General features: G+C 41.6%; 1 protein-coding gene across 1 annotated transcript in view; it reads right to left on the bottom strand.

Moving 5' to 3' along the window:
- Positions 1-18,798, bottom strand: part of slc4a5a (solute carrier family 4 member 5a) — an 89,640-nt gene that overhangs the window by 27,853 nt on the left and 42,989 nt on the right. The window contains exons 4-14 of the mRNA XM_038281972.1: positions 17,972-18,101; positions 16,724-16,884; positions 15,461-15,613; positions 14,931-15,047; positions 11,860-11,915; positions 9,541-9,698; positions 9,369-9,456; positions 6,518-6,672; positions 6,170-6,298; positions 2,350-2,524; positions 1,812-1,945 (exon numbers count right to left, since the gene is read on the bottom strand). Of these exons, the coding sequence (XP_038137900.1) occupies positions 1,812-1,945; positions 2,350-2,524; positions 6,170-6,298; positions 6,518-6,672; positions 9,369-9,456; positions 9,541-9,698; positions 11,860-11,915; positions 14,931-15,047; positions 15,461-15,613; positions 16,724-16,884; positions 17,972-18,101 (1,456 nt within the window). The remainder of the gene's footprint in view (positions 1-1,811; positions 1,946-2,349; positions 2,525-6,169; positions 6,299-6,517; positions 6,673-9,368; positions 9,457-9,540; positions 9,699-11,859; positions 11,916-14,930; positions 15,048-15,460; positions 15,614-16,723; positions 16,885-17,971; positions 18,102-18,798) is intronic.

Raw genomic sequence — 18,798 nt, 5'->3', positions numbered from 1 at the left:
TAAAAACAGTAATATAAACATATGACTGTAAATGTAAATTTTTAGCTAGTTCTAGTTCTGATGTGAACTGAGATCCGAATGAACAGAAACATATAAATTGGCAGGCTGCACGTCTTTCTGCTTCTTAACCCTTTATCGGGAAAGTTACCATTTTATGATCACTTACATTCCCCTTACAAATGGAGTCCCCCCCGTCCCTCAGTGAGGTCTAGAAGCACAAGATCTATATCCAACCATTCAGCAAATATGCTGCTACATGGCTGTACATATAATTTTGCCATTTGACCAATAAGATGAGCCATTGAATGATATATTACCTACTGGAAATTAAGTTGAGAAAAAAAGTTAACAAATCAAGAAAAAAAAAGGTAAAAAGCTAATTGAAAAGTTAAAAAGTAAAGTTAAATTGTTAATAAGCCTAGTTTACAATTATAGTTAGGTTTATAAACTAAAAAATGTAGGTGCCAATTTTTTATAGAATTACTTTTGTTATTTTTCTTGATATATTCGGGCAAATTGGCGTTTCTTGTTATTACATTGACATTAATTTTTGCCATCAAAATATCCACATTTTTATTTTTATTTTACAAAGGTAATAAGGTCTTGTCCCTATTGGCTTGAAATTTTGATTTTCAAACTAGTTCACTGAGTTTCACGGTCGATTTTCCATAATCAGACTTCAAACCATCTAGATACATGTCATGATCTGACCTGTTTGCTCTCCCTTAATTGGTGAATCCTCTTGCCTGCCGTTCTCCCTCCCTGCCTCAATCGTAGTTTATTCCTCTCACCTGTTTCCTGTGGTTTATATTCAGTTCAGCCTGAGCATTCAGGGCCAGATCATTGCTTGTCTTTCTGTCAGTCTTTCTGTTCAGTTTTATTTGGTTCCTGTCCTGGATCCTAGCTGCCAGTGGAAAGAGGGTTTTAGTGTTTGTCTCGTCTCCTGATCGTCCACTGTTCCTCCCCCACAGAGTCCTCTGGGTTTTTGGCTCATTATGGGGGGAGGTTCAGTTTTTATCAAAGTAAGCCTGGCTCCAGGGAGGAGACCAGTTTAAAGTCCTGCTTCAAGTTCCGGTTCCTACGTCCTGTCTCGGCTACCCTCTTCCACTGAGCCTGCCTGTCTGCACCTGATCCTGTCTGCTCCTGTGCGTGACCACCTGGTCATGCTTCTGGTCCCAGTCAGACTCTGAAAAATCCTGGGAGCCTGTGGATGCCTGGAAGTCTGGATCCTGCCGCCTGTTTCTGTTCCTGCCTGATCTGGATCCTGCCACCTGTTTCTGTTCCTGTCTGTTCTGGATCCCTGACCAGGATCAGCTTGCAGCATGACCTCTGGAACTGCAGCACTGGGGACATTCTTTGTCTGGACTGTTAAACCAGGTAAGTGACCAACACAGATTATCTTATATCAGTTTATCGTGGTCACTTACCTATGTTTCCTCCCTAGAGTGTCTGAGATTGGGCGGTGCCCCGCCCCGCCGCCTGCAGTGTCCGCGAGCCACAGCTCCGCTTTACTTTTGTTTTATTTAATAAAAGTTTGAACTTTCCTACTGACTGTCTCTTCTTGAATACTGGGTCCATCTGTCTTCTGTTCATGACTATACATACTTGTTACGCACGTGTTGAACTCTAAGTGGACCTACTTAGAGATGATTGAAATAATTCACAGCAGCTTTTATGAAATTGAAAACTCAGAGTTCCTGACTTTAGGCTAGACCATTTCAGAGTTGAGGATTTGAGTCTGAGTTTGTTAAACCTGCTTCTTCTGGTGATGTTTTCATGACGTTTAACTTTGCTGCTCTGAAGAAACTCACTTGCTGAATTCAAACAGGAGCTTTTCAAAAATGAGGATGGGTCCAGTGGAACTGAGGATGATGAGGGGCTGACCACCGAAGAGGCAGAAGACGGATCCAGCCAACGCAGTCCCGAGGAAACTCTCCATCACACCCTGGAGGAGGAAATGCAGAGTGGGAGGGGGGGAAATATGAGGGGGTCAACTAAAGGTGCAAGAAAAAACAACATCTCAGCCAATTTAGAAAGAAAGGACAAATAAGATCTGGTTTATTTATCATTTAGGAAAGATTCACATTAATCAACAATATGTTAAATTAGCCTGAAGGCTGTTTTTCATCGGTTTTCTGGTTCTGATTAAAGCTGCTGAGGCCTCCTGATAAATCAGTTCACTCTAAACGAACTTTATTCTCGTAAATTTACAACTTTATTCAAGCATTATTATGACTTTTTTTTTACAACATTATTCTCAATGTTATGAATTTATTCTTGTATTAAAAAAAAAAAGCCTGGTCCTAATACTCCTTGGGTAACCATGCGCTGTTCTCATTCCTGTGTCACCTGGTAGTTGTCAGTTGCGTCTCCAAGGAGACCGCCGAAGGTGATGGCGTTGGTAATGCAGCCGAGGTAGATGAAGAGCACGGCGGAGATGGACTGGATGTGGAAACCCTCGTAGATATCGCTGGGCAGCCATGGCAGTTTACGCTTTATGTCCAGGTACAGGCCGCCGCAGAAACTAACAGAGCAACACAGCGTATCAACACACAGGAATGACAGAAAATATGGAAAAATACGCAATAAACGGCCTCAAATCACACACTAAAAACGTTATCCAAGCCCCTTTAAGGTGACACAATTTCTTACCACAAGAATTATTTAGTAATATTTGATTGATGTAACATATGTATGAACTAGGGAAGCACGATATAATCGGCCCCCTATCGGTATCGGCCTTAAAACTGAATATCGGACATCGGCCACCCCACCGATATTTAACCCGATATTTGATCAGGTTCTGAGTTTCTAAAGTCTAAAAAAAAAAATTTAAATACTACTTCTTCTTCTTCCTCAAAAACTTCTTTTTTACAGACTTAAAAACTTCTAAATATTGATAAAAAATATTGATACATTAAAATATCCCAATATCTTCATATGCTGATTTATTGCCATTTAAAAACACCATATCAATCTCTTTTACTAATGAAATATTGCTATATGTCATCGTTATGCTACGAAATCCCCTGAAAATTCACGAAATGTTGCCATATTTTATATGTTGATATATTGACGCGGTATCGATCTATTTTACTAACAAAATCTCACAAGAATTTGCAAAATATCACGAGAGTTTGTAACAGAACGATGAAATTTCACGAGATTTTGAAAGTAAAATAGATCGATATGAAAATATCGATCTATTTTCGAAAGCATCGATCGAAAGCGATCGAAAGCATATGAAAATAAATTTGAGTATATTATTTTTCAAAGTGTCAGAAATGGATAACAAAACTGCTATTTTCAATGACTACTTATTTTTGTCCAGCTTTAACATCAGTATCGATATCGGTTATCGGCTACATGAGTTTTAAAATATCGGCATATCGGATATCGGCCAAAATCCCAATATCGTGCATCCCTAGTATGAACATTTAATGTATGACGATAACTAACCTAAACTTCTTGAGTTCACTATGAGGCCGCCTTGTGAGCTTTCATCTTTCAATGAAAATTGCTCATTGCTAAGATTACTTCCTTTAATTGTCGGACTTCTTTCACCAGAGAACGACCCGCATGGGGAGAGTGGAGGTAGATGTTACCCAAGTTCACACAAATTAAACCATCAGTTTCTTAAGAGCAAGATCCATGATCAGAGGAAGATCTAACTCATCCAGGTTATTTCGACCATGTGACATGCTTGTTAACAAAAACTGTTTCTGCTCTTAAAGTAAATATAACTGAGTTGATAAAACCAATTGGGGGGAGTGGCGGCCTAGTGGTCATAGAGCTTGGAATCCTGAGGTTCTTGTGCCCCAAGATGGCAGCCCAATGCTCCCCCAATGCAGAGAGTGAATTACTCCAATGTGAGATCAATAAAGTTCAATTATTATTTTTCTATTAATTCATTTGTCATTGGGTTATTTAATGTCTCGAGTTAGTTGAATATAAATTAATTCAAATATAGGTCAACAGAAATACATTTTATTAAGTTGAACCCTACCAACAAATTGAAATGTAGTGCATGTATTTATTTTCTTTATATGCATTTTAAAAAATTTGTGTTAAAAAAACTCAAATTACATCATACAGATAAGGAAAACCAGTTGATTGCATCGACTCATTGACTTGAAGGCAATCTCTCACACTAAGCATGCTCGTTAAAAGCCGTAGATGCAGTATTAGGCCCCGTCCACACGAAGTCAAACCCTGGCCTAAACGCACAAATTTTTCACCAAACCAGCCTCTCATCCACACGAAGCCGGCGTTTCGGGGGTCTGTAAACGATCTTTTTTTTATTAAGCCTTCAGAGTGGGAAGATTTCGAAACGCCGTTTTCGCGTTTTCATCTTTACGCTCTAACCGCATATTTTTTTCCTACACGCATGCGTCATAGCGTCGCCTCTAAACACGCATGCGCGACACAGTATCACAACAACAATGGCGCAGTTGCTGCTAATGCTACTCACCCTGCTGTCGGGCTTACAACAGAATCTTCTTCTTCTGGAATATCTCCAGGAAGAACAGAGCAATATCGACGACATAGTTCTGCACCTGAATTTGACTTAACCACGAAAATGGACCCGCAGGGCAACCATGTATAAATATTACTACGCATGCCCAACATTTCGTCGCTTATTTTTGCTTTGGCACCACAGCGCCACTTACAGGCCTGGCATACATTTTGCAGCGTTTTCATGCATTCGTGTGGAGGCTCACATTTATTTTACGTTTTGGAAAATATCAGCGTTTCGTTTTCGTTTTGACTTCCTGTGGACGGGGCCTAAGAGAGCTCTGGGTGCAGCTAAGCTACGTCCTGAAGTGACAGGAACTGTTGCAACAGTTGTTGTGCAGATGATTGACAGTCCGAGTCGCAAGGGAAGAAAACTTGTTAAGAGAAGCTGGAGGTGAAACCGTTTGAACCTGATCAGCTGAACATCAAAATGAATCAGCAATCCAAAGACAGATGGAGACGCTTCACTCGGTCTTTGTTCATGACCTGGTTTAGCTCTAAGGCTAGGCTAACTGCATGCAGCGAGGCTAAGGCTTTATTCTGCTTTTCTCGCCTCCTTTTTCAAACATCAGCTAGGACTGATTAAAAGCACTGTTTAGAAAAGGCAAAGAAGAATGAACAATCTGGGATTCACATGGAAAATAATAGAATATAGTCTACTTTTTCTTTGTTAATTTGCATAGTTGCTGTTAAACACATTCTCAAAAAATAAATAGTTTTTATATAATAAAAAAATCTAAAGCTGACTATTAGCTTCTGTTAATAAACTGGTACATTATTTGTTTTAGGTGACACAATATTCATTGTATTCTCATTATCAGTTCGTATGAAATCGTACGATTTGCACAGTAATTTCTTACGTTTTTGACGTTTTTTTCATCGTATTTCGTCGTATTTTTACGTCTTGCCTCGAGACAAGATATCCTTGCGCATGCGCATCGTACGCACCATTCAATAACATAGAATTTAACATAGAATTAACTCTAACCCAGACCCTAAGATACAAAACAGCAAGCAACCTAGTTAGAGACATCGAGAAGTGATTATTACACTGTTTTTCCCAGTTTTTACGTCCGTCCGCGGATCTGCTTTTTTCGTCTGTCTGCCTGCGCACTGATCTGTTTTTTCGAGGAAAAACGTCCAAAACGTACGAAATACTGTGCATAACTTTTCGTACGATTTCATACGAACTGATAATGAGAATATGTTGCAACATTGGACCATGGAAAACACAGATTTATTTTCACAAAGCCTCAGAAGGGCAAGATTAATGTACAAAGATGAAATTATAAAATTACCGTATGTTTTTCGTTTTTATAATGTTTTTTGTTGTTGGCATTGGTATAAATATAATTGTGTGATAATTTAGAAATATGTTTGATTGGTTTTTGGTATGCATCTATTTTGAATTGATAGCCCCCCCCCATAACAATAACAAATTTACTTTTTCTGCATGCTTTGTTTTACCAGAGTTTATTTATGTTTACTACATATTTCCATATTTTTATGCTCATTCAATAAGCAATATTCCCCATTTGGTCCAGTCCCACTCTGCAGGCTGACAGCAGCAGCTAAACAGGAAAACATGTTCGACCTTTATGGAGGTGGAAATCATTTGCTCTACTCATCTGAGCTTGAGCTCTGAATTACCCACCGACCAGTAAAGGCCAGCTCCTCTCCCAGCTCATGCTGTACTGGCATCTCCTCGTCCTCAGAGAGACCTCCCCCTCCTCCGGCCGTCCCGTTCATCTGACCCAGCTCGTTCAACGACAGTACCGACTTCCTGCAGGAAAAAAGGTCGCAAACGATGATGATCACAGACTTTGATTGCACAGCCATCATGAAGCTCTAATCTCCTGCTTTCAAGCTCAGGCGGCACAATCTCTTTCCCTGTTAAGTCTAATTCACGGATGTAAAAGCGGCTTTGGTGGCCACTGGGAATCATTGCAGAAGGTTTCTCTCTAACTTTATCCCAGCTCCTAGAGCTCAGAGAAACACAAACCTTTTGTCAGCTGAGGGGACTTTCTTCGGTGGCTCAATGCGGATTTTGGGATCCCATTCTCCAGGTGGAAGCACAATCACTTCATCCAAAAACTCATCAATGCCGGCAATCAGGTCCTCCCGATCTCTGGCTTTGTAGGCAACATCACTGAAAAGCTGAATGGGAAAGAAAGGGGATCAGAAAGGCATCTGATTTCCTGATAATGAAACCTGATCACATCAAAGGAATTCTGACGGCTGCTTGAACCCCAACTACACTGAAAAAATGTAGTTTAAGGCATTTTTCGTCATCATATTTAGTTACTTTGACACAATTATTTCATATTAGCATGGAGGGACATAAAAAAATTGTGTTTAAATTAGGGATGCACGATATAATCGGCCCCCTAACGGTATCGGCCTTAAAACTGAATATCGGACATCGGCCACCCCACCGATATTTAACCCGATATTTGATCAGCTTCTGAGTTTCTAAAGTCTAAAAAAATAAAAAAATAAATACTACTTCTTCTTCTTCCTCAAAAACTTACTTTTTACAGACTTAAAAACTTCTAAAGATGAGGGAAAAAATATTGATACATTAAAATATCCCAATATCTTCATATGCTGATATATTGCCATTTAAAAACACCATATCAATCTCTTTTACTAATGAAATATTGCTATATGTCATCGTTATGCTACGAAATCCCCCGAAAATTCACCAAATGTTGCCATATTTTTATATGTTGATATATTGACGCGGTATCGATCTATTTTACTAACAAAATCTCACAAGAATTTGCAAAATATCACGAGAGTTTGTAACAGAACGATGAAATTTCACCAGATTTTGAAAGTAAAATCAATCGATACCACGTTTTTAAAAATCAATTTGATATCAGCATATGAAAATATATTTGAGTATATTATTTTTCAAAGTGTCTGAAATGGAAAACAAAACTGCTATTTTCAATGACTACTTATTTTTGTCCAGCTTTAACATCGGTATCGATATCGGTTATCGGCTACATGAGTTTTAAAATATCGGCATATCGGATATCGGCCAAAATCCCAATATCGTGCATCCCTAGTTTAAATAACTAAATATGATTAAGTAGATGCCAAAAATGGTTGCATTATTTTTTTCAGTGTATAAGAACAACAAGAACAAGATTATTGGAGCATAAATCACACAATCTCCAGTAAAATGTTTTAAGTAAATCATCTTAAGAATAAAAAGATGAGCAAGAATCACAATCTGATTCATTTTCAGCCTAAATCCATCCATCTTAGGAGGAAGCAGTTAAAGCAGGGCTGTTTTAATCATCAATAACTCAGTGCAGGGGTGGATTTAGGAAATATTTGGCCCTAGGCAAAGACAGGCAGGGGGCCCTCTGAACAACGCATAAAACAGCCCCATTCTCCAGATAGAGAAATGTTAATAGAATAGACATCCATTATCTGTTCTAGATTGTGTCTCTCTCTTCTTGTCCCTTTTCGTCTTGTCTTCCTCTCTATGTTTTGTACTCAGCTGACTTTTCATGCTGTCTCTAAAGGAATGAAAGATTTTTTCCAAGCACTAAGCTCACTTAGCTGATTGCTCCTTCCTGTGTTTCCAAAAAGGCCAAAGTAAATAACCCAGTCCTTCTTTTCACTGCAGACAAGCCATGATCTGCTTATCTGTTCTCCATTTTTCATTTGGATGAAATAATAGCTGCATGAATCATGACAGCAGACAAGATAGAGGAGAGCAGGAGGCGGGGTTACCAATCTACTTGCTCTGGAGAGCAGAGTTCGCTGCTTTTAGATGTTGTCTCCAAAGTCTCCAGTAGCAGAAAAAAGTCTCTAGATTTGGCGCTAGGAGCTTTTTAGAAATCAAAGTGCTAGAGGGGTCTGAAAAGTGGCTAAATATAGCGACTAAAGCGCTAAGTTGGCAACACTGCTCTTTGCATGGTTTGTTTTCAAATGGTTTGCTGCTGTCTGATTGGACCTTTCTGAACATGTGCAGCAAATGGACTGATCCAATATGGTGGACACTGACAGGGTTCTGATGGCATTTTAGCAAAAGGATTTTTATCAAAAACATAATTAATGTGCACAAATTTGGAATAGTTGTATTAACCATACATGTAGACAGAGTTTTATGGGCCCCCCAGGAACTTAGGGGCCCTAGGCAACCGCCTATTATTGCCTAATGGTAAATCCCCCCCCTGGGCGCAGCGGAAAGTTGCAGGATGAGAGCTGAACGATGACTTATTAGTTCTAGTAGTTTGTTTTGGACAGTAAGCTGTCCCTGCAGGATCTGCTGACACTGAGCTCTTCTTTCGGTCTGGGTTTCACTCTCGCCGCTCGTTAATGCTCGCATTTCTTCTGTTTTTCCATTTGCAGGGAATTAGAGCAATCTGCTGCGTTGGTGGAGTGCAGCCAGGCAAGGGACCAAATCCGTTTGAAATTAATCAAATAATGAAGCTCATCATTGTTGAAATATTCTTCTTTTTAAACTCTTTTTAGCATGTTAGTGCTGCGATGTTGTAAGAGGCAACTAATTACTAACGCCACTTTCACTACTATTAGAATATAAGGTTAACCTTCATCATTAATGACAAACATGTTCATTATGTCCCTAAGCTAAAGAAGACAGTTTTTATTGCACAGTCTGCAGTTAAAGCAGGAAATGGGCTTAAATTTAAGCTTAAATTCATAATAATTGAAGAAAATACATTTAGCACTTTTTCAGGATCCCTCTAACCCTCTAATGAACTCTAACCAAACAGATTGTTTGGCTGTCAGCAGCTGATCAGATCTTTTCTGGTCTCCTCAGACTATCCGCTGTCAGCAGCCGTCTCCCTAACACAGTGATGGCCGCTTACATCATCCACCATCAGGGTTGCTATGGCTCGGCCGATCTCATTATATGACTTGGCCTTTCCTTGGGGTCCCAGGAGAATAAAGAGGAATCTGCAGAGGAAAGCAGACGTGTCAGGAAGTGCTGGCGGTGCAGATGGCGGCAGGCAGGATGTGAGGATCAGTGGAACAGTTTACCTGGTGGGAACCGGCACCTCTGTCAGGCCTCCCAGCGTTGTGGCCTGAGCCAGACGGACGAAGGCCACAAAGGGCTTGTTGAGGAAATCTACTTCGCCCACTAAGACGTTGGAGGCTTCTGCGTCTCTGGGAATTTTCTTCATGAACTTGTTCCTCAGCTTCAGCAGAAAAAAAGAAAGGAAAGTGTTAGACCAGACTGGGATATAAAAGCCTTCAGCTGATCCAAGATGCTGCAGCCAGAGTTCTGATGAAAATGAAAAAGAGAGATCATATCTCTCCTATCCTGGCTTCTCTTCATTGGCTTCCTGTTAAATCCAGAATTGAATTTAAAATCCTCCTTCTCACATATAAAGCCTTAAATGGCCAAGCTCCATCTGATATCAGAGATCTGATTGTTCCTTATGTTCCTAACAGAGCACTTCGCTCTCAATCTGCAGGTTTACTAGTGGTTCCTAGATTTTCTAAAAGTAGACTGGGAGGCAGATCTTTTAGTTATCAGGCTCCTCTCCTGTGGAACCAACTACCAGTTTTAGTCAGTGAGGCCGACACCCTGTCTACTTTTAAGGCTAGGTTTAAAACTTTCCTTTTTGATAAAGCTTCTAGTTAGAGTGGCTCAGGTTATCCTGAGCTATCTCTATAGTTCTGCTGCTATAGGCTTAGACTGCTGGAGGACATAGGGACCCCTTTTTCATCATTCTGCTTCATTCTATCTCTATTCTCCCACTCTGCAGAATCTGTTAGTTCAATCTCTAACATTCTGCTCTCTCTGCTTTTTCTCATAGTAGCTTCATCTGGTCTGTTCCTGTTTGGCTGTGACTCCATCCTGGAGAGAAATATCAGCTGTGCTGCTGCCATCAACACCTTTGTTTCTAGATGTTGGAGCTTGGCCTGTTTTCCAGTGTAGTCCTGTTTCTCTGACTGTGACTAACTGGATGTGCTCTCTTCATCCTCTGACATGGGAGCTGGCTCGGAGCTCGTCTGCCTGGCTGTGTGTTTCCTGGACGGGGCCGCCTGTGGAGCTGGTTGACAGTTGCCTTTTGTATCTATGCTTCTTTTTCTATGTCTGCTTCTGTCTCCTTGAACCCCAGTGGGCCTCAGCAGATGGCCGCTCACACTGAGCCTGGTTCTGCTGGAGGTTTCTTCCTGTTAAAAGGGAGTTTTTCCTCTCCACTGTCGCTACAAGCATGCTTAGTGTGAGGGATTGCTGAAGAGTCAATGTGTCGATGCAATCAACTGGTTTTCCTTAGATAGAAAACTTTTAAATCAGACTGGATGATCTGGTGAACTGGAAAGTGCCTTGAGATAACATGTGTTGTGAATTGGCGCTATAGAAATAAACTGAATTGAATATAATATATATATATATATATATATATATATATATATATTATATTGTATACATAAAAAAATAAATAAAAAAAAAATAAATATATATATATATATATATATATATATATATATATATATATATACCCAGCAATAGGCAGTTATGATTCCACTATTATTTATTTTCATTTCCTGATGTTTTTAAAAGCTGCTGCAGTTTCATGATCCAATATTTATCATTTGTCTGCAGTGTTCCATGATTTTGATGGCGGCAGACAGACGAGCATCCGATTGAAGCATGACTCAGCCGTGGCGGGGACAGCGGCGGCCATCCAGCCCGACCCGGCCGACCGCAGGTCAAGGTGTGGCGGGAAATCGGGCCGAGGCTCAAAGACACTCAATAAAGAGAAGCTTTGTCAATAATCCGCAGCCTGGATCCGAGGCCACGTGTGAGCAGTGGGCACGCGGACCGGACAATGAGATCCATGTTCCGCTCCGCTTCGGCTCAATATCGACACAAACACACGGCAACAACAAAAGAGAAATCACTTTTCCATTGTCTGTGAGCTGCTGTGGGCTCTGAAACAAACCCTCCCTCAGGTTTTCATATGTTCTCCCCCCCAGTGAGCGACGCTTAATGGTGACCTGTCTGTTTCATATCCCATCGACAGCGGCGCGGCCTTGAGTGGCCCAGCATGAGTCTCTGGGTCTGAGCTGCATTATTACAGCAGCTCCATTAACAGGCCCACAGTATGGGTTTGCATATGGCTCACTGATAACAACTGCAATGAAGAACTGATGACTCAAAAGACCGAGGTTCATCCGTACGGTGAACAGAGGTGGGTGATCTCTGCGTTAATAGAGGGGGAAACGAGTACGGCCTGGAGGACAACAGGAACTTAGATAAGAAGAGTGAAAAAATACCAGACTTTCTTGGTGTTTCTGAGCAGGTTATAGAATGAGGGGTTAGGTGTGTTAAGTCAGAGAACCCACCTGGTCGGTGCTTGGAGTGTCGGCAATATCATTCATACTTCTGCTCTGAGCATGGCCTGCAAGGCAAACACTTATTAAAAGATCAGATCTGCATGTTTCCACGTCATTCAGAACAGTCACTGCTTCTTTACAGAAGGGCGGTATTTCCAGATCACCTAGCAGATGCTAATGAGAAAAGCTTTAAAACCTGAGACATACTGGAAAAAGCAACTAAACTGAATCACTGAAGCTTTCAGACATCTAATCTGGGTTAAAGCCTGGAGACCAGGAGCTGAGGCCGCATGGACCACCGCCATCTTTCGGTTCCTATGATTGTAATCTTGTCAGGCATGTTCTGTTTAACAGATTTATTGATTCGATGTTCTGGTTGATGTCACAGTCCTGATTCTGTTACGTTTTCTGTTAGTTTTCAGTTTCACGTTGATCAATGCTTTTCTTTGTTTTCTAGTCTTATTGGTGTTTTCTGGATATATTTGAGTTCTTAGGTTTTTATTTGCTTGCTCTCTGTTGCCCTCTTGTGTTGGTCTACTTTCCCCCAGCTCCTTCTAGAAGCCTCTGTTCACACCTGCTCCCAATCAGCTCATTAGTTCTGTCTTTGTTCAGTCAACCATAAATACTCTCCCTGTGCAGTTCCTCAGTGCTGGTTCCTCATCTTTCCTTGCCCATGTTTTCCCCTGACGTCTCCATGGTTCTGGTTTGTTTAAATTTTTATGTTGGATTTTTGGATTCTTGCCTCTGTTACCTGTGATAACTCCATAAAAACTACAAGAACTCATCTCTTCCTCCAAGCCTCTGCATTTAGGTCATTAAAACCTCAACTAAACCCTGACACAGATTATAAAATAGTTTGAAGGGAAAAAAAATAAAGGTGCTATATCCTGCTTTACAGTCATCTATATGGTGGAATATTAATTCCAGCACTACAGGTATGTTTGTTTGGGGAATAGTCTTGTTCTGGTGCCATTTCACCCAGAAAATAAACCATTTCAATGACTTTGATATCAGCTTAAATATAACAGTGCAGATTAGCTGCCAGAAGAGCCAGTTGGTCTCAACTTTGAGCAAAAATGAAGTCAAACTGTCATGGCTGCCTGTTCTTCCAGGTGAGGGAGGGGCTGCTACTCAGACAGCAGAATTCATAAAGATTACCCAGAAACACAGTAATCAGGGTAAAATACCACTGTGGGAATGGTTTTTAAGAAGGAACATTATAAAATAGTTCAAAGTTAAGAGAATTGGAGTTTTGTTGATACGGAGTCTTTAAATGTGACTGAAAAGTGTGGCAGGACACTTTATGGTGGTTTGAGCAAACCCAAAATTTGCTTCCAGTAGATGACGTGTCTGCACATGTATGAGCAGCAATTAAGAAATATTTGAAATGCTTGGAAAAAATCAGTGACTTTGTGAATTCAAACGGAACTGCAGGCTGCAGACGTATTTGAACTTTTTCCCCTTTTAAAAACTTTACCTTGTTAAATGTGTACACTGCAAAATTGATCTAGAAATAATTCAACTTTTCCTAAATTAAGTGTATTTAGCTTTAATTTGGACTGACAGTGACAGCCAAATATGCTATCTAGCCTGTCAGTTTTGAAAAACGGCATATGCCATTTGGGAACCGGTTTGTGCTAGTTAGGAACCGGCTTATGCCAGTTGGGAACCGGCTTATGCCAGTTGGGAACCGGTTTGTGCTAGTTGGGAACGGGCTTGTGCCAGTTGGGAACCGGCTTATGCCAGTTGGGAACCGGTCTGTGCTAGTTGGGAACTGGCTTGTGCCAGTTGGGAACCGGCTTGTGCTAGTTAGGAACCGGCTTATGCCAGTTGGGAACCGGTTTGTGCTAGTTAGGAACCGGCTTATGCCAGTTGGGAACCGGCTTATGCCAGTTGGGAACCGGTTTGTGCTAGCTGGGAACCGGCTTATGCCAGTTGGGAACCGGTTTGTGCCAGTTGGGAACCGGCTTGTGCCAGTTGGGAACCGGCTTATGCCAGTTGGGAACCAGTTTGTGCTAGTTAGGAACCGGCTTATGCCAGTTGGGAACCGGTTTGTGCTAGTTAGGAACCGGCTTATGCCAGTTAGAACCGGCTTATGCCAGTTGGGAACCGGTTTGTGCTAGTTGGGAACCGGCTTGTGCCCGTTGGGAACCGGTTTGTGCTAGTTGGGAACCGGCTTATGCCAGTTGGGAACCGGTTTGTGCTAGTTAGGAACCGGCTTATGCCAGTTGGGAACCGGTTTGTGCTAGTTAGGAACCGGCTTATGCCAGTTAGAACCGGCTTATGCCAGTTGGGAACCGGTTTGTGCTAGTTGGGAACTGGCTTGTGCCCCTTGGGAACCGGTTTGTGCTAGCTTTGAACCGGCTTATGCCAGTTGGGAACCGGTTTGTGCCAGTTAGGAACCGGCTTATGCCAGTTGGGAACCGGCTTATGCCAGTTGGGAACCGGTTTGTGCTAGTTAGGAACCGGCTTATGCCAGTTGGGAACCGGTTTGTGCTAGTTAGGAACCGGCTTATGCCAGTTAGAACCGGCTTATGCCAGTTGGGAACCGGTTTGTGCTAGTTGGGAACCGGCTTGTGCCCGTTGGGAACCGGTTTGTGCTAGTTGGGAACCGGCTTATGCCAGTTGGGAACCGGTTTGTGCTAGTTAGGAACCGGTTTGTGCTAGTTAGGAACCGGTTTGTGCTAGTTGGGAACCGGCTTGTGCCAGTTGGGAACCGGCTTATGCCAGTTGGGAAACTGTCATATGCCCTTGTAGCTGCTGTTAATTTGAGTAGGTAAATAAGATGATTTGCCAATGGAATGAGTATTTTTCCTCTTGAAATAAGATAAGTAGATAATATGCATTTAAAATAACTCAAAGCAATTGTTTTTTCTTATTTCAAATGTAAATTGTCTTGTTCTATTGGCAAAGTAACTCACTGATCTCCAAATGCACTTATTAAAAAAAAAAAGACTTGTTTAGATTTAGATTTTTTTTCTGTGCGTTTGTGATTTATTTTGTAATTTTGTTTTTATTTTAGACACCTTAACTTATAATATTTCGTGTTTTTAGGGCTGCAGCCACAGAACATGACTCACGCAGGCGTCCGTAGTTAGCTGCCTGCTGTTTCATTCGAAGATCTTCTGTGGAGCGGTTGAAGTTGGGCCCCTGGCCCGGACCCGGACCCCCTCCACCTCTGGGTGGTACACTTCGATCTGTTAGGAACAGGAAGCACCAACATCCGCTAAACAGAAACAAAATAGTTGTAGGTGGAGTTGTCTGATTCTCTGAGCAGCATGCGCTCTGCCCTGATGAGATGGGGAAATGTTACCGTGGTAATTAACTCATCAAACATTAATGAGTCCCCTGTGGAGGATATGAGCCCTGCTGGCTGCTGGAGAGCAGGCAACCATTTACCAACTGAGGTATAATATGAATCCAGGATGTCTTGACAAAAACATGTAGATATGAGACAAAATCAAGCTGTTACTATGGCGAACAGATTAGGGCTGTTAATACGGAGAATAAGGAGAAATAAAGGAAAATATATTTTTAATGACATCATAATGACGAGGACTTTATAATGTTCTGTTAAACACGGAGGTCGGTCTGCAGCAGGGACGCTTACTTCCAGAGGAGCTGGACTTGCCCATGTCGGCCAGGGAACGGTGGATCGGCTTCTTGGTCTGATGTCGGTGTTTCCTCAAGAGGACAAAGCTGATCTTCTCCCTGAGGTCAGGTGACAGCATGCCTTCTTCTACCTGCCTCTCGATGATGTCGTCTGGACAGAAATGGATTCAGAAACACACGCTTCATTCAGAGAACCAAACGGAGGCTTGAACACAGATCAGATGAAACTGCAGGCTAGGCTTAGCTAGGATACTATCAGGAAGTCATTTGTGGTTCTGCTGCGTGAAAAATCCAGAGTGTTTGACCTGGATCCTTCTACCAAAGCTTGCTGGGAGTTTGACCCATCCACTCGGACTGAGGCAGGGGTGGAGGCCTCCGTGTTCAAACACCTTTTCAGCTTTGCCCACAAATTTCCGGACTGGGACTAGTAGCCATTGGTTGCTCTTCAGATACGATTCTGTCTCTGCTCCCATTTTAGTTTATCTCTCTTTAGTTGCTTTTTAATGTTTTAACTAAAACAAAACAAAAACACCTAAAAACCATGATACTTCCACCGTCGTGCTTCTCCTTTTAGATGGTTTCTGAGGGGTTAAAGTCTTCCTCTGTTTCTACCTGATTTAATAAAGGTCATTATGGCCAAACCCTTTTAACTAAAAAGGTTAAACACTCATAAAAGATCCTTTCTCTGAACTTTTTCTCAACATTTAAGAATAGTTTAGTATCTTTCAGACTTTAGTTTTAATGAAAGAACACACGTTACTCAAGAATTTTAGCTTTTGAGCTTTTAAGATGCCAAAGGTTTAGATTTTAGTTTTAGTTTAAGTTTTTAATTTTTTGATCCTACATGAATCATCCTAATGTCAATTATTGTGCCTAACTTGTTTGCCTATAACTCTTATGCCATTTAATACCATATAAATGAATCCTAATACATCATCTTTGCTGACAGTTTCCTCTACTTTGGTTACAAGCAACTGGTCAGTATGAATGAGGTTATGAATGACCTTCTACTGACTGTTTAAACTACGTTTGGTTTGTGGCGAGTTCTTTGAGGAGTCACCCTGCATGCAGCATGAATAAGGTTGAGCATGTTGGAACCTTATTTAACATACCTGGCTTCAAACCTAAAAAAAAAACCTTTAATTTGCTAAACTCCAAACCAGTCACAGACCCTGTGTGCTGGGATTACTTTAATTTGTTGGTTTTGTCGTTTCTGATGCATGAAACCGTTAAAAGAGATGCAGAAAATCAATAATCGCACCAATAATCTGAGGCAATGAGTAGCCTTCCAAGTCCAGGAGGACCGTCCCTGTTTGGAGGCATGTCCTGAGCTCAAAGAGACTGTGCAGGGAGAGCGTGGACACGTGGGGTTTGCTCCATCTCTCTCCTCCTTCCTCCACTTTCTCCTCAAACTTCACCCACCTGAAGACGCCAGAAGACAGGAAGAAGACAAAATGAATCAGCGGAAAACGTATCTGGACATTAATGAGAGCAGGGGCGGATTTAGGAAATTTGGGGCCCTAGGCAAAGACAGGTAGGAGGCCCTCTGAATTGAGAAAACAACACATAAAACAGCCCATTCTACAGATAGAGTAATGTTAATAGAATAGACATCCATTATCTGTTCTAGGTTGTGTCCCTCTCTTCTTGTCCCTTTTGTTCTTGTTTTCCTCTATGTTTTGTACTGAGCTGACTTTTCATGCTGTCTCTAAAGGAATGAAAGATTTTTTCCAATCACTAAGCTCACTTAGCTGATTGCTCCTTCCTGTGTTTCCAAAAAGGCCAAAGTAAATAACCCAGTCCTTCTTTTCACTGTAGACAAGCCATGATCTGCTTATCTGTTCTCCATTTTTCATTTGGATGAAATAATAGCTGCATGAATCATGACAGCAGACAAGATAGAGGAGAGCAGGAGGCGGGGTTACCAATCTACTCGCTCTGGAGAGCAGAGTTCGCTGCTTTTAGATGTTGTCTCCAAAGTCTCCAGTAGCAGAAAAAAGTCTCTAATTTGGCGCTAGGAGCTTTTTAGAAATCAAAGTGCTAGAGGGGTCTGAAAAGTGGCTAAATACAGCGACTAAAGCGCTAAGTTGGCAACACTGCTCTTTGCATGGTTTGTTTTCAAATGGTTTGCTGCTGTCTGTTTGGACCTTTCTGAACATGTGCAGCAAATGGACTGATCCAATATGGTGGACACTTAGCGTTTTATCAAAAACATAATTAATGTGCACAAATAAGGAATAGTTGTATTAACCATACATGTAAACAGAGTTTAATGGGGCCCCCAGGAACTTGGGGCTCTAGGCAACGACTTAGAATTGCCTAACGGTAAACCCCCCCCTTGGTGTGCTCTGGTCTTCCTCTCGGTTTTTCTCCTATCTGTCAGATATTTACCGTAAATCTAACTGGTTTAAGTCACTTCCTGACCATGCCTCCCGTCTACCTACTGAAACCTGTCTTAGTGACCATCAGGTAGATTCAGCTAACAGATATTGTGGGCGTGGACGCACACCTGGCCGACTCCTTCCACTCCAGCTCGTCGCCCTCTCGCTGCAGAGTGTCCATCTCGGTGAAGAGCGTCGGTGTGGGCCCGTCATCCTCTTCGTTCAGGATGTAACGCAGCCGCTCTGCCGCTGGAGACACTGGATGATAGAAAAGAGCTTCATTAAGATGTGGAATCAAAATCCAGCTGCCTGCAGGAAGCTTTTCCAATGATCAGAACATTCTGAGCTTCTCCACCTTGTATCATAATTACATTGGAATGTCGTTTTATAATTAGATTTATTCGATTGTTTCCATCTGTATGTAAACTGGACTTGTTTACCCTGCAAAGTGCTTCAGGATGACATCTGTTCTTAACTGGCGCCATATAAATAAACTGAATGAAGGCTGCAGGAAGGGCAGCAGAGGCCGCTTCAAATATGACAGCATAAAAATAGACATGGGTTATTTTTCCTCTATTTATTGAATTAAGCCTGCATACCACTGATATGGAGTGTTTAATATTGGAGCGGCAGAATCAGACTCTCTTTGCTCAGTTGGATTATTTTAAACCCTTTATAGGGCAAGTTACCATTTTGGATAATTGGCATACCCCTTACTAACGGAGAACCCCCCCATCCACCCTCAGTGAGGTCAAGCAGAAAAAGATTTACATCCAGCCATTTTTTTCCCCTCTGACTCCACCCTTTCATTAAATTACAGGGTCTGACCAGGAGATGTTGCTTCTCTTTAGATCTTAATGTCCACAAATCACGACAGAAAGAATATTTTAGATGTTTAAAAATGAATTGTAGGGAACTAGCCAAGGACCAGCCAAAGACCTGCCAAGGACCAGTC

This window comes from Cyprinodon tularosa, unplaced genomic scaffold, assembly GCF_016077235.1.
Source record: "Cyprinodon tularosa strain WSP-4 unplaced genomic scaffold, ASM1607723v1 ctg178, whole genome shotgun sequence".
In the NCBI taxonomy this organism is placed as follows: domain Eukaryota; kingdom Metazoa; phylum Chordata; class Actinopteri; order Cyprinodontiformes; family Cyprinodontidae; genus Cyprinodon; species Cyprinodon tularosa.
The sequence above is the reverse complement of the archived record's forward strand: the minus strand, read 5'-3'. Positions and strand labels throughout refer to the sequence as shown.